The following is a 15,427-nucleotide window of genomic DNA, read 5'->3' as shown; positions in this document are numbered from 1 at the left end:
CACGCCCCATTTCTATCTGTCCTCATACGCGCCGCCCTTCCCGATCTCCACAGCATTCCGGGCCAGTTTTTTGGACAATTCTTCCAGAATTAACCCCCTCCCCAGCTTCTCCTAGAATTGTCACTCTATATTTTTTTATAATTTCTAATTAATTAGATCTTAACTAGCTAGGAATTGTAAAGAAAAATGAAATGACAGTTCTGGAAAAAGCTGAGGAGGGGTCAGAAGAACTGGCCCTCACTCCCTTCCCGTCTGCCCCCTCCTACGCTGTAAGTACTGCCAACCCCGTTGCCATGGCACCGCAGCCGCCTCTCTTCCCTCCCACTGCCTTCGACCGCGGCGGCGGCGGCCTCCCTTCATGGGACCCCAGCCGCATCTCCAACCCTTCCTTCGACCAGGGCTTCCTCAAGGCGGCCTTCGACGGCGAGCTCCACCTCGTCAAGAGTAAGTACTACCTCCCTCTGTCCGCGTCTGCGATTACTTTCTTCATTTTCCGGTTCCCGTCTGTTTCCGTGCTGATTTTGGCGCCGATTCGTTTTGCATTTCAGAGGCGGCGAGGGTGGTGGGAAGGGGGGCGGAAGGCAGTCGCCTCGCTGAGAAGATGGGCGCGGTCAGGGACGGCTACGGCATGGGCTTGTTGCAGACCGCGGCCCTAGGCGGGAGCCTGCCCGTGTGCCGCTACGGCGCTACCTTGTCGAGGACATCCGGCTGGATGTCGATGACGTAGGCCCGATGGGTGCGTCGCCTTCCTTCAAGCCCTCTCCTTTCCTTTCCTTTCCTTTCCTTTCCGTAATAAGTAGGGAGTAGCTTTCGTCGATTAGAGAGTAGCTCTCGTTCATCCAGGTAGGTGTTTCCTTGGATGGGCTGAATTTGTTTGTGCTAAGCTTCTCTGCTCTGTTGTCCCTGACAGGCGAAACACCTTTGACTGTTGCGATTGGCCGTCAGAATGTGGATTTGGTGCGTTACTTTCTTGATCAAGGTGCTGCTACAATTAAGCTCAACGACAGTGGGAGTACTCCTCTCCACCTTGCTGCTGCAGAAGGTAGTATTGATCTCTACGCATAAGTATCACTCATAAAGTGTTCTTCATCTCCCTGTGTACTACTGCGTGAGGACCCATATATCCGTGAGACATGGAGTAAAAATTTCTGACGGAATATTCTTTGTAGTGGCAAATATCCGAGGAAAGTGAGTATGGTGCTGGCTGTATGCGAAAGTTCTTCCTTTTCCCCCATAGACATCATATCATGGAGAAAATATAACAAGCAGGCCATCTGTTTTTTTCATGACATTGTTAATTTAGTTTAGCCAAGTCCAATTTTTTTGAAATGCCCTTTTGTCCACGTCATGCATACTCACTCAATCAATTCACAAGCCATATTGACTCTGTATTTCAGTATGTCCTCTAATTTAGACTTGTTTCTTAGCACATTGTTAGATAGGATGGCGTGAATACAAGGACTTACAACAAAAATCTACAGTTGACTAAAGATATATCCTGTATTATTTTTATCCAGGAAGCTGTGAAATAGTTGAGTTCTTACTCTCCAGTGGAGCTTATGTTGATGCAATACATCTTGGTGGGACGGCACTGCATTCTGCTGCACGTAATGGGCGGGATGATATTGTGAAAATTTTGCTAGAACACCATGCAGATGTAAGTGTCACTCCCATCTTTACTTTTTCTGAACCTTCATGCTATTTAGAATGGTAAGATCGACAATATAGTTTTTTTTATATACTTATTTCAGTGTTTCCTTATCCATCAACTTTATCCTATTTGAGTTTTTTTTCATGTGGCTGGCTTTGTCATGTTGCACTTGTTGTTTTTATTCCTTCTAGCTATAAGCTATAAACACGTGGAGTCTGGCTCTTCACCTGCTCCAGTTTTCAAACCTTATTCTCATTCATATATTTTTCTTGCTAATATGAGTAACATTGTTGATGTTTTTTCAAGCCAATTCATTTTCTCTCATCTACTAATCAACCCTTAGTATCCTTTTGAGCGCCCAGCCACCGATTTTCCCAGCTTCACTGCACACATTCCACCAGTGACAGGTGGAGTGTAGAAGCCTTTTTTTTAGGTTGGTGGATTCTAGAGACTTGGCTGTACAACATGCTTCTTTTTCCTAGCATGTTCTTTTTTTAACTCCAAAAATTCAAAGAATAAAAATCTTGCATGTATATACGTGTGAATCATGTACCCTCAAGTGCTAGTAATTTTGTTCTTGACTTGTACTACCTCTGTACCGAAATATAAGACGTTTTTGTAGGCTAAACTAGCCTAAAAACGTCTTATATTTTGATACAGAGGGAGTAGTTTGCATGAAAACACAGGAATCAGGAGCTTAAAAGGCATTTTTGTAGGTGCTTGTTTTTTTTCCACGCCAATAAGAAAACGTAAACTTTTCATAAAACATGAAATTTGAACATGATAAGGAGTCATCTACATGTGAGAATATTTTGAAGAACGAAAAAAAAATTATTTGAGAAGGCAGCAAATGCTTCCGAGCACCATTCGGCATTATCCATGCATAATCTCAGTTTCTACCATCGTTGCATGATATGTCTGACAACTTGAATTCAGCATGCTTACCAATCATTTAACACGGTATCACTCTAGTGTGTTCATCAGTAAGATCTTGCTTTGCAGCGTTCCTATATTTTTATTAGTGCTTGACGTTCAATGCACAATAACTGTTAAGATCTAGCTTTGCCTCTTGTATGTCCATGGATTTACTGTGCTGGAAACTCAGCCTTGCCCTTATTTTTTCTACTTCTCTTTCGTATGCATTTTTAGGAATGGTCACAGACGTCCCAGAAGGATCACGGATGATGAGGATTCATCAACTTTCATAGATAATATGAGAAGCTAATTCATTTACTTTTGCAATGTTTGTGTATGCTAATTTTGTTATTTCATCTTTTTAACAAAAGTTTTTACTCACAGTAACATGGTCCTGACCCCTCCCCTCCTTTAAGTTGTATGCTAGTTCTAGTTATACGCGATTTCTAATTTCTTAATCTCTCAACAGCATAAGATAGCTTTGGGTGGTACTGGTTATACAGCTCTTGCAATTGTGCTACTGTTGTGCACTCACTGAAATGTGTGAAGCTCCTGCTTGAGGTATGTTACTTCGTACATCAACTTACACATTACGTAATAATGAAAAAAGAGGATGTCACTCAACTAATTTCTTTATTTTTCTTCAAATGATTATGACGCAATTTGTATGTGTGTTGTATGAAGAATATAACCCAGATTTGTTATTGTTAGGCTGGTGCTGATGTGGATGGTAATTGTAAAGAGACACCATTAATCATTGCTGCCATTAGTGCCTCAACTGAAATCCTGAAGTGCTTAGTTCTGGCTGGTGCGGATGCTAATGTTCCTGACAGTGTAAGCTGTTGTACCTTGCTGTTACATGCATGCTTTCGTGTCTATACCTAATATAAGATATTCTAGTAAAAGTTCATTTTTGGTTTTTCATTTCAAACTGTTAACTTGAGACAAACATCTGGATGAATTTGCTTATAGGCAGGTCTATTTTGTGTGTATTTTGGGTGCCTAGATTTATCCTAGTAGGGTAAAATAAAATACACGAAACATCAAAGCTACATTTGAAATTCAGTCTCCTGTTCTATTTTATTATTTGGAGAGGCACGTGATGGTTCTAGGCTATCTACTAGATTGGAAGAACATACCTTAGAGTTTCCACTTCGAACAAAATTTTCTACATGGAACTTGCAAAGAACTTTGGGTTGTTGGGATAAAAATATAACAGTTGTTCTTACCATTTTGGAGGAAAAATGAAGCAGAGGTTGCAAATACCAGGAAGAGTTACCACTTCTCTGTTTCATCCTAGAAGTTGTCAGGGTAGTATTATATCACATATGTTAAAAATATAGTTCTTGAGTTGTGGTTGCTGTCCTGTCACATGTTTATGTGCTCATTGCTACAATATACGCTACAAAGTTTCTGTAGCACTTAATGTTATGCCGATCTCTAGAATTTATTTTATTTTATACCATGTGTATGTGCCCGATGGTTGTTCATATGTCTTGCGTACTGCAATTTTGTCATTTTCCATTGCCAAATACTGGGTGAAGTTAATCCTGCTTGTTATCATGGCAGTTAGGACGAGCTCCTATTGAAATTGCTGCCCGCTCTGGTAGGCGTGAAGATGTTGAGATTCTATTTCCAGTCACTTCTTGTATTCCAAATGTACGTGACTGGAGTGTAGATGGGATCATTAGGCATGTAAAATCAGCGCGCCCAGCGAAGGTATAATTTGAGTACCATTATTATATGTATTTAAATGGTTTGTGTGCAACTGTGTATGTTGGCTGTTAGCTTTCAGACAGAGACCTTCCCAGTTTGGGGTTTCTGAAATTCATTGCTGTTACTTCAGAAATGTGCTTGAAATTCATTGCCCCCTCTTTCTCTGTGAATATTTGAAAATTTAACTACAATTGGTGGCTAAGAATTGTATTGACCATGCATGTTAAGTGTGCGCCAGTCTTATTAGTGCATGCTTTTCTTAACTATGACCTATGAGCCGGAGAAATGAAAATATGTCAGTTGTGTTGCATACTAATCATTTGGGAGCAATACAGTTTTGTTGAAAGCGGTTTAAATATTTACCTTGATCTGTTCTGTTAAGCTTGTAAACCGTATAGTCTTTCTGACACGACTTTGACGGCACATTCCATGTTAGGTTTGTAATTATGCAACGTGCATAGTGATTTACTGGCATCCCTGTGGTTATGTGTTTGAACTCTTCTGAGTCTTGTAAGGACTAACCTAGCCAGGGTTAACACCCCGTGTTGATTTTAAATCAGTTTGGACAGAGATGAGCATTTAACAACTAAGGTAAAATAATGTCTAATAAATTGGCGAAGAAATACTAGTTAAGTGATGAGATTATGATCTGCGGGGATTCTGCAGAGGTAGCCTATTCCAACTTGCTTGTGACTGAAGGCTTTGTTGTCCTTGGGGATGTAGAGGATGCAAAATGGGGTCATCAGCAATGCAGATAAGAGAACATTTGAAATGTGGGAATTTGAGATAAGTCAGACTAACTTCTATCAGTAATTTGGGTTGGATCACAGTAGAATCATGCAGAAGTTGAAACAAATCAAACAATTATTCCAACTGGGGATACTAAGCTTTATTATTATTTTTATGGATAAACCGCGTGACAGGAGGTTTAATATTCATGACCACTTTATACATGGTAGATATTGAGATGAGATATTGCATTGATTCAGGGAGAAAGTAGTTATAACATGTGGGAAGGGATTAGGTGTGGTAATGAATCTTTTTATATCATTTGGTTGCTCTCAATGTTTCAGAAAGCCATGCTTACTAGTGCAAAATCTAAAGCGCATGAGGCATTCAAGAACGGGAACTATTATCTTGCAGCAAGAATTTACAAAGAGGTATATTATTACGAATTTGCTAATTCTCAGTTGCCTGAAATTTCCGTAAATCTGAGCCACCTAAAATTGCTCCTTGGTTGGCCTGAACTGCACTCTTTATACTAGTTCTTGCATGTTATGGCATAGTGCAAAGTTTGTACAAAGTGTGTGCAACTTCTGCAAACTAAATTTCCTGGTTTAGTTCTTATCCCGTATATATAATATTCTACTTGTTTTTCTCTATCAGAGTAAAACTACTCCGGAAATTCTATATATTGTAAATATATATTTTGTTTCAGTAATTATTTATTTTTATCTTTTATAAAATACTGTATTGATTTTGTTTTTTCTATTCTAGTATTATGGACTAATACACAAAAGTTGAGGTTTTGAAAATTTTCGTTCATCTGATGGATATACAGCCCCATATTATTAATCTTGTTGTATAAGTTTATGCTTGTTGACTGTTCAAAAATGTTCAAGATCCTATAAGGCATTTTAGCCTTATTTGTTTGTTTCTTCTTGGAATGGCATGTTGGTATGGGGATTATGTTTTCTGCACATTTGCAGATATGCTAATGTTGCAAAGTTGATAGAGATTGCAGATATGCTAATGTCTCTGACCCGTTCCTATTAGAGCATCTACAGCTGGATTTGGCAAATCCGGCTCCCTATATGCCCGTGGGCGCATTTGTAGATGGCGCCGGGCGGCCCCTCATTTGGCCTGCCGGACAGCGGGACTCCTCATATGTGAATCCTCAAATCCATGCAATGCATGCACGTCGATCATAGAGCACAAATTCATCACAATTCAACAATTTACCAAATGCGACAAAGCAAAATAAATCATAGTTTGACAGTCCGGACATGCCAAAATGAAATTGAAGTCCGAGCGTGACAGATCACTCACTGGCCGGATCACTCATCGGACCATCCATGCCTCCTGCTCTGTGGCCAGCCTTGCCTCCTCCTCCGCGGCCAGCTTTGTCTCCTGCTCCGCAATCATCCTTGCTTCATAGTCCCTACGTTCGTTGATCTCCTTCATTCCCACAAGCCACTTTGCATGCTCATCCAAGGTACTTTCTTCTGTCAACATTACCTTGGCACCCTCCGCGTCTCGAGCAAGTTGCAACCTCTTATTCTCAAGCTCAATTTCTCCAAATGTCTGGGCCTTCTCCATCTCCCATTTGATCACCGCTTCGCTCTTCTCCAACTCGATCTTCTCTCTCAATTTGCAGCTTCTTGAACGCCCTCTCCTGGTCCCAATCCATCCTCTCTTTTTGTGCATCCAACATGAGCTTGTACCTTTCCTCTTTCTTGTTCTCCCTTACGGAAAAAATGCCTGTACAAGTGGAGGACATTTTTGTAGCCGCGGCATCACGAGAGGCCCTAGCCTTCTCCCACTTGTCTCCCATCACTTGCCGGTTATCCTTTGCCATGGTGGCTCTTCCATTCTCCCCTACAATTTCTTCCTCTTCGTCGTCTAACCCAATTGATTGGTGGGAGCTTGAGCCATCATTCTTCCTCTTGCCGGCCTTGAGATCGGCCACAAATTGTGTCCACTTTGGTTTGCCATTCAATAGCACCCAACAATGGCTAAAACCGAATGTCTTCTTCTCCGTCTCTTGATACATAGTGGCTGCCACCATTGTCTAGCAAACAATGCATGTATAACGATGAGAATGCAACAAAAAATACAAGCAATTTAAACTATGACAAAATGAAGTGATTATGCTTATGTGAGTGGACGCTCCCATCCCACTTTGAGGGCGGCCAAGCACTTGTGCATAGTAGCCGACGTATTTGTTCATTTCCCCTTAAATTATCCCCGATCGATGATCGATGTTGGAGAGATGCCACATTGCGGTTGGTGGCGATAGGATGCGGCTCCACATAATGCTCATGATAGTGCTTGTGGATCTTCTCCCAATACTGATTGCCTTTTTGCTCCGTGCTATGTATGAGGTCCAATGTTGTGGCCAACCAAGATTTAACCAACAAGATGTCTCAAAAGTTGTGAATGCTGGACCTCTTGCCTGGGCATCTTTCCCTTCTTTTTCTTGTTCGGATTGGGGTTTGATGTGCTGCCTACTTCAAACGTAGGACAAGTTGGATCCCCCAACTCATACTGCGCTTGGATCTGATCATAATTACCATTGATCATGTCCGACATGATCAATTCCTACAATTATCATGGTTTCAAATGAACTAAAGGTCTATGCAAAACATTGATCATCACATATGCAAAGTTGATTGGAAGAGGAGCAAAATAAATGTAGTCCTGCTATGTCATTCCGTCGAACAGGGCGTGGGCAGCCGATGCCCGGGCCTGTACACGACCAAACGAGCGGCGGCGAGTCATAGACGTCCCCTGGAGCCCTTTGCATTGCCGGGAAACTCTCCGGATTGTGCCCCCATCCAACCGTCTCCTCTTCCCCAACTGGGGTCGGACGGTGTGACCCTTGTCTCCGCATCCGCTCCCTACGACGCCGCTTCCCTCTCCCGCTGCCTCCACCGCCGGTCCCTCTGGGCGACGTTCTCCGGCTTGCAGGACAAAGCCAAGGACGGGAGGCCCACGGACGATGCAGACACAACCTCCATGGCAGCGGTGGGGGACGGGCTGGGCGACATCTAGGGTGGCGATGATGGGGGAGCAAGGGTGGCCAATGGCAAGGGATCGGACACGGGAATTGGTGGGAGGGAGGAGGGCGGTGGATTTGGTGCAATTTGTAGTGGAGTCGGGCTGTCTAGTCCGACGTGGCGGTCGCGCCCGGACCTCCCCATGTCTGCCCAAGATTTAGGCTGGATATGAGGGGTGCCGGTCAGCCCGGGCGTTTGAGGCGCCGTCTGGATCACTTTTTTTTACCGGTCAGTGATCGGCGGTCCGCCCGGGCATTTGTGGTCTGTTTGAGGCGCCCGGCTGTAGATGCTCTTAAGCTGCTATATCTGTTGTCTCTTGTTGTGCATGCTTGTATCCATGAGGCAGTTGGATCAGTGCCAGAACGGGTCGTACCATCCATTTCATTGTTGTGTTTGTGGACATAGGCCATGGGCATCAGCAACAGCACATACATGTAGGGGCAGGATGTGACCAATACTAGCGGCCAGCTTGCAGCTTCCAGGGAGAAGTTGACACCTAGATTGTATCCATGAATAATAGTTTCGGAACTGGTTTAGAGATAAGTCCATGGAATTAGGAAGTGAATTCCGGTGTGTAAGTAGTCAATTAGCCGTCCTTGTCCAGGTGACCAGGTTAAATCCTTCTAGGTGAGTCCTGTCAATCTATAAGCCAGGTTCAGTCAGGAAGTCTAAGTAGTCCTTATAAATGGATGATGTGGTTCCTGTTAGGGAAATAGCAACTTGTACTTCCTGGGATATATATACATGTACAGGTGTGGTAAATTTGCAGGAAAACCCTTAAACAATGGGGATATTACATGGAAAATATATAATCCCCCCCCCCCCCCTCAAGCTCAGGGTGGATCAACAACACCTGAGTTTGGAGAGAGAGAAACCATGTTGCGCTCTACTCCGGGCCTTTGTAAAAAAATCCGTCAACTGTAATTAGGAAAACACATACTGAACAGCAATAACCTGATCATGCACACCAACACGCACAAAGAAGCATCAACACGAATATGATTGGTGAGCTCATACTTCACATGGTCGCGTACAATGCTGATAGACAAAAGTGGAGTAGGTGTGGTAACATAAACACCAAACTCGTGAAGTAACCATCCGTCAAAAGAGCCATAGCTCGCAACTCAGTCTCTTCACTCTAACGGGAAACTGCAGTTTGTTTCTTCATCTTCCAGGCAATAAGAGAACCACCAAGAAAAACACAGTAAGCAGAAAGTGACGTTGATACGAGGAATCACTAGCCCACGTGGCATCCGAATAGGCCTGAAGTTGTAACGAATTGGAGCAGGGAAAGAAAAGATGTCGAGGGATCGTGCCATGAAGAGAATCCGAAGGAGGTGATATAGTGAACCGAAGTGGGAGTAGAAACAAACTGACTCAAAATATGGATAGGATAGGAGATATCCAGACAAGTGACAACTACATAGACAAGACTCCCAACAAAATGACGATACGCGTTGGATCAGACATGGGGCCACCATTAGAAAGCATGGAGGCGAACATTGAGCTCCATGGGAATCTGAATAATGTGCTCATCAGTAAGAGCAGCACGAGCAAGAAGATCTTGGATATACTTTTCTTGGAAAATAAAGAAGCCATCAGAGATAGAAGAAACCTCAATCCCAAGAAAGTAGCGAAGAGGTCCAAGATCAGACATAAGAAACTGTTCAGTAAGACATGTTCTCAAAGGCAATGTACTTAGATGATCATGCCATCAGCATATAGAAGAAGAGTCTGACCACGAGCAGAAAGTGGGACAAACAACGCAGGATCCTGAGCACTCCCCGAGAAACCAGCCCCGGAACCTCGCGAGCTCCCCCTCGGGACCTCAGGGGTCTTCCCAAGGTCAAGGCTCCGGAGGAGCATGCCCCCACGACGCAGGGACCCGTCAAGGGTCGCGAGCACATCGAGCTAAGTTATCATAATCACGCCAGGCAGGAATCTTTCAATTAGTAACCACGTAGATGCTATAATACGAGCAAGAAACAGTGATAAAAAGACGCAAGCGCCATAGTTCATTACACGCCCCGTGGGGCCCTTCATGGTTTTGGATGCAGGAAGCAGAAAACAAACAAAAGGAGCGGCCTCCGGAGGGCCACTGTTCTCGAGGCCCGGCTCTGGCGCTACCACGATCAGTCGAAGTCCTCCTCCTTGATAGGGGCCCGGTGGCGTGGCGCCTCACCCTCCTCCTTGGTCTGGGCGCAGCGACATGGCGGCTCGTCGTAGTCGTTGTCGCTCGTACTCTCCCTGGGGGAGACGCGGCCGCTGCCGGAGGTGTCGCGGCCATCGCCAAGGGCAAGTTCACCGCGGAGGGCGCCACCGCCGCGATGGTCGTCGTTATCGGAAAGGTGGTCGCTGTCGCTGCCGTCGCGTTCTGGGCAGCACCCCAAGAGCCAGCCGTCTTCCCCGAAGATCTTGACGAAGAGCATCGCCGCTCCATCATACTTGAAGTGGAGGGTACGCCTCCCTTGCAGGCAGCAGGCGCGGGCGAATGTCTGCCACCTGCGGTTCAGGAACACATTGCCTGCGGGGGTGACCTCGACCTCCACCCACGAGGCCTTGCTGCAACAACCGTCGGCTTGCAGCCACAGGCCACCGGGCCCTCTGGACGGCAACTCCTCCGCGAAGAAGCACGGGAGGTGGATCCAGATGCCCTCCGGCCTCTTCACCCACACCACGAACTCTCGGGCCACGTCGGCCGTGTGGGATCGCGGGCGCGGCGGCCGGGCGGCCACCGCGAGCCCTCCACCTCGACCACGGCCGTCGCGGCTTCCGCTGCCACCCCCGCGGGAGGGACCTTTCCCACGGCCATCGGAGGCAATCGGACGCCCGCGGGGGCTCGCTCACGCCCCTGGGGAACCGCCGCCGGCGTCGCGGTGATCTTGCGAGGATGACATCGCCCTCTCTTTGGCGGGGACGACTCTATCCTCTCCTGTGGAGCCTTCCCCTTCTCGGCGGCGGAGAACCTCCTCACCGGTGCCATGGATGCTGCTGCCTCAAGAATGAGGAATGAGGAGCAGGAAGATGAAGGTGAGCTGGGGGCTCCGTCTCCCTCGCCCTCTTATAGGCGGTCAGAGGCCAACCGGCGTCCCTTCGCGTTCGAGCAATGATGGTCATACAGGAGTGCGCCAGTCCCTTGTCAGCCTGGGCGGTTGCCGAGGCGGCGTGGGGAAGCGGAGGCGCCCACACCCCGTCGAACGCCATGCGTCAAGCCTGGCCCGCAGGCGGTTGGGGTCCGCGACGCTTCTGCCTTCCCTCTTCGGCTTTGCCTCGAAGCCAGCCCGAGCGTGCCTTGAGCCCGGGGGCTACTGTCGGCATTCTGGGATCGGGGGTACCCATATCTGCCTGTTTGCGGCCCACGGCGTGGCTCCCTCGACGGCCTGGTACGGCCCAGCGGCAAGGCCTCCAAGACAAGACCCTCGCGAGGGCCTCAGCCTCGCGAGGAGAACGACATCAAGACTTCCAGAGGAGCGGCCTCCCCAGGTTGCCTCTCGAGGAGCGGAGATTTCTATGCAGGTACCCAGCCTCACGAGGCTGCGATGACGTTAGCCATGACGACCAAGACCAGGCGGGCGTCAGCGGGCACAGAGGAGACAGTTTCCCTTTCGGTGCTAAGGGAGCAAGGACGGACGCAGGTTCCCGAGGAGTCCCCCAAAGCTTTCCATTCCGGTGCAACAAGACCAAGACCACGAGCTCGGCAGGATGGATGTCATCATCGAGCCCACCGCTACGTCACGACCAGAAGCTTTGCAGGCGAAGATCACCTTTCATCAGGATTAGATGTATTTCTTGTCCCCTTTCAAATTGGCCATTGTGGGATCCCTTCCCGCCTAAGTTTTGAGGGAAGAGGACCGAGGCCACTATAAATATAGGTTAGCCACCACCATAGACGAGATCGGATCCTTTCCACCCTCACCACCAGAGCCCTCGCGAGGCTGTTCATCCACTGTACTTGTTCATCCTCGGCCCCCTCGTGAGGCCAATCCACCACAAAGCAGGAGTAGGGTTTTACACCGCAAGGTGGCCCGAACCTGGGTAAACTGTTGTGTTCATCCTCTTCCCCACTCGCGCGAACTCGACGAGGCTAAGCTGTAGGGTGACGAGCTTGAGACTTGAGAGGTGGAGATCTTCGCACACACCCCAGAGTTCGAACCTTCTTGGGTCTGCGGAGTCCTGAATCCGACACATTCAGGATGAATAACAACATCACGATGATAAGAAGATGGACGTGGGTAGAAGGGACGAGACTCATCTGAAGTCACATCCCGAGAAATAAGCATTCGACAACAGACATGATCCCAACAACGATAGCCTTTATACTCATCACTGTATCCTAAGAAGACACACTTGACGGACCGAGCGGTCAGTTTGTTGCGTTCATGCGGGCCAACAACATAGCAAACACAACCAAACAAACGATGCATCGAATAATCAGGAGAACTACCAGGCACAAGGTGGAAGAATCAGAAGACATATGAAAGGGAGCTCCAGAGTCGGGATGTGGGATGTACCTGATTGTGTAGGTGATGGTCACTCAGTGCCAGAAGCATCAGTCACAGAACCTGCAGCACTCGTCGAAGAAGAACCTGTAACGGCAAGCAAATGCTTAAGCCTCACAATATCCTGCTCTGTCAAGGCGATGTTTGAGGATGTCGTAGTACAAGCATGACTCCCAGAAGATGTGCGCCGCATGTGCCACTTCTTTGTAATGCAATCAGACTCGGGACGACCATGCATCCTTGTTGCAGTAACCACAATGAGTACGAGAACGACCCTCACAACCAGGAGCAGTGGGGAGGAGCGGCGGAGCACTGGACCGGGAAAGAGCCGGTGCAGCAGACGGCGTAGCAGGAGCTCGATCAACGAGCACATGTGGAACCTCAAGTAAACCAGCACCACATAGGCGAGTCTCCTCAGCACGAATCTCAGAAAGCGCCTCTATAAGAGAAACACGACTACGAGCTAATAGCTGAGCAGCCGCGGCTCAAACTCCTTACGGAGCCGAGACAAGAACTCGTACATCCTCTGAAACTCCCAAGTCTGACCGCACAACATGACATCACTGGCAAGAACCACAACCAGCAGTGCAAAGAGAATCAAGCTGGCACTAAATGTGAGTACAAGTCATCAACATTGGTGTCACCCTACTGAAGTGCATGCTCCTGGCGGACCACAACCAGGTATAGGGCATCACCAGAGGGCTGATAGCGTTGTCGAAGATGACTCCACATCTCGAAGACGGCAGTGAGGCCCATAAACTTAGAGACAAACTGAGGTAGAACATTGGAACTGAGAACAGCTGCAGCACGAGCATCATCATCAAACCACTGAGTGTAGGCAGACAGTTCATCACGATACATCTCAAGAGCCACCTGGTAGTGTGAGGCCTACTGCTCATAAGCAGCGACCGCAACGTCAGCAGTGACCACAGCATCAGCAGCAGCCTTCACAGTGTCCTTATCAGCCTGGAAAGCATCGGAGGCAAGAACCTGTGGCGTCGGCTGAGTAGGAGCCACAAGAGGAATAGGGCGCAGTGGATAGAGAGGATAGCCCCTGGCCTCTGCATCATTGTGATGCATACGACCACAGTAATTATGAGGTTGCTATTTGAGAGGCTCACCAGTGAACACACACATTATACTTCTGTCCTCTGTTTTTCTTTTCAAATTTCTGCTGATATTTTTCTTATTTGGCACCTCTTGATTGGTTGGTTTTTATGTGCTTGAGCTATATATATGGATTCAAATTTTTACATCCAGGAGTAGATTATGACTTCGCTGAGCTGTTTTCCTCTGACATGCTTATGCAAGTTAATAGTCATTGATGACTTGTGTCTACTGCATACATTTTATTCAATGAGTAATAAGGATTCACCAAGCATGCTTATGCAAGTTAATAGTCATTGATGATTTCTGTCTACTGCATACATTTTATTCAATTAGTTTTAGGGATTCACCCAGCATAACAAATTCCTGCGGGGCAAATCTAAGAACAATGCACAGAATTGTGTTTAATGCTTCTTCTGTCTGTTCGTAGGCAATGACACTTGATCCTGGTAATGCAACCTTGCTTTCAAATAGGAGCCTATGCTGGCTTCGCCTCGGTGATGCAAAGAACGCCTTGAATGATGCTCAAGCTTGCAGTATGATGCGGCCTGGCTGGCCAAAGGCCTCATATCGTGAAGGAACTGCTCTAATGTTACTGAAGGTGCGATAACATGTTGAGTTCAGTTCTATATTTTCTGTAGAAAAACTTTTTTGAATTACAAGTTATGCATTTTATGCTGTGATCCCTTTTTATGTATGTATAATTCAAACTCATTGTCTTCAGGACTATGAAAAGGCATGTGGTGCATTTCTTGACGGTCTTAAACTGGAGCCCAGGAACGTAGAGATGGAAGATGGATTACGGTATCCTCTTTGTTCCTTTTGGCTACATTGGTGTCTAGTGTACAGCGATAACCTCTCAATGATTTTTGTTTCCTTGTCGCTACAATGTTTCACTTAGAGAGCCTATAGGCATATTTGCTTATCATTCAAATTAAAATGTGCAGGCAGGCTTTGGAATCCTTGAAGATATATCGCAGTAGCCCTGGGCAAGACTAGCTGGATGAGCATCAAGTAGATGCGAGAAACTTGTAGTTACCAGACTTACACTGCTCACTGGAGAGACGGAGGTGCCCTGTTTTTCTGTCTCATAGGCCCATAAACTTAGAGATTGGGTAGTTTGGATGGCCTTCCGCTGATCATCATCAGATACCTTCCTCACTGGATGCTTGAGACCGTTCTGCTGATTGCGATTTCGGGAGCAAATGCTGTTCAGTATGCAGCATTTTTTTTCTATGGTTCCGTGGATAGGGAAACATTTCTACCATGGACATTCCTAGTAATAGCCTCTTAACTGACAGTATTACCAGATTGACGTTGAATGCCTGTGTCTTGCTTCAGATCTCTTGTCAAGCTAAAGATCATTGCCCATAGACTTTGATCAATGTGGGTGGGGCATAGGGCAAGTAAAACCGAACCTTGGAGCTTGTATGGTCATGATTGTTAGGAGACTTTGCTGGCGACGAACTGTTGAGCTTTACATGATTTGCGTCAATGTATATTCTCTAGAAACTGGCATGTGTAGTGTAACAGTATAGTAAAGATGTTCCCTCGGAAAAAGAGAAAAACAGTGTTACTAGTCAAGATGAACAATTCATCACTAGTTGAGGCCCGTAAATGTGTTGGATGTGCTTATTTTCAAATAAACTTTAACGGCTATTACTATGACCAAATTAAACGTGTGAACTAACCCTTTTCTTTAGCAACACTAATGGTTGGGTGGATAGGGGGTTGTACTTCCACTCTTCCAGCCCATTGTG

At 46.5% G+C, this 15,427-nt stretch overlaps 1 protein-coding gene across 1 annotated transcript; it reads left to right on the top strand.

Moving 5' to 3' along the window:
• The first annotated feature begins 225 nt into the window (after window positions 1-225).
• On the top strand, window positions 226-15,007 carry LOC125554696 (uncharacterized). The gene is given in 13 exon segments (XM_087518085.1): window positions 226-444; window positions 549-682; window positions 685-736; window positions 911-1,042; window positions 1,518-1,657; window positions 3,036-3,080; window positions 3,083-3,127; window positions 3,278-3,400; window positions 4,136-4,285; window positions 5,356-5,442; window positions 14,098-14,268; window positions 14,392-14,471; window positions 14,615-15,007. Coding segments are annotated over 13 exon segments (1,362 nt in total). The 5' UTR covers window positions 226-293; the 3' UTR covers window positions 14,667-15,007.
• The last annotated feature ends 420 nt before the right edge of the window (window positions 15,008-15,427 follow it).

The sequence above is a fragment of the Triticum urartu genome, chromosome 4A (assembly GCF_056163025.1).
Source record: "Triticum urartu cultivar PI428250 chromosome 4A, HENAU_Tu73, whole genome shotgun sequence".
In the NCBI taxonomy this organism is placed as follows: Eukaryota; Viridiplantae; Streptophyta; class Magnoliopsida; order Poales; family Poaceae; genus Triticum; species Triticum urartu.
Note: the sequence above shows the minus strand (reverse complement) of the source record. Positions and strands in the feature narration are given on the sequence as shown.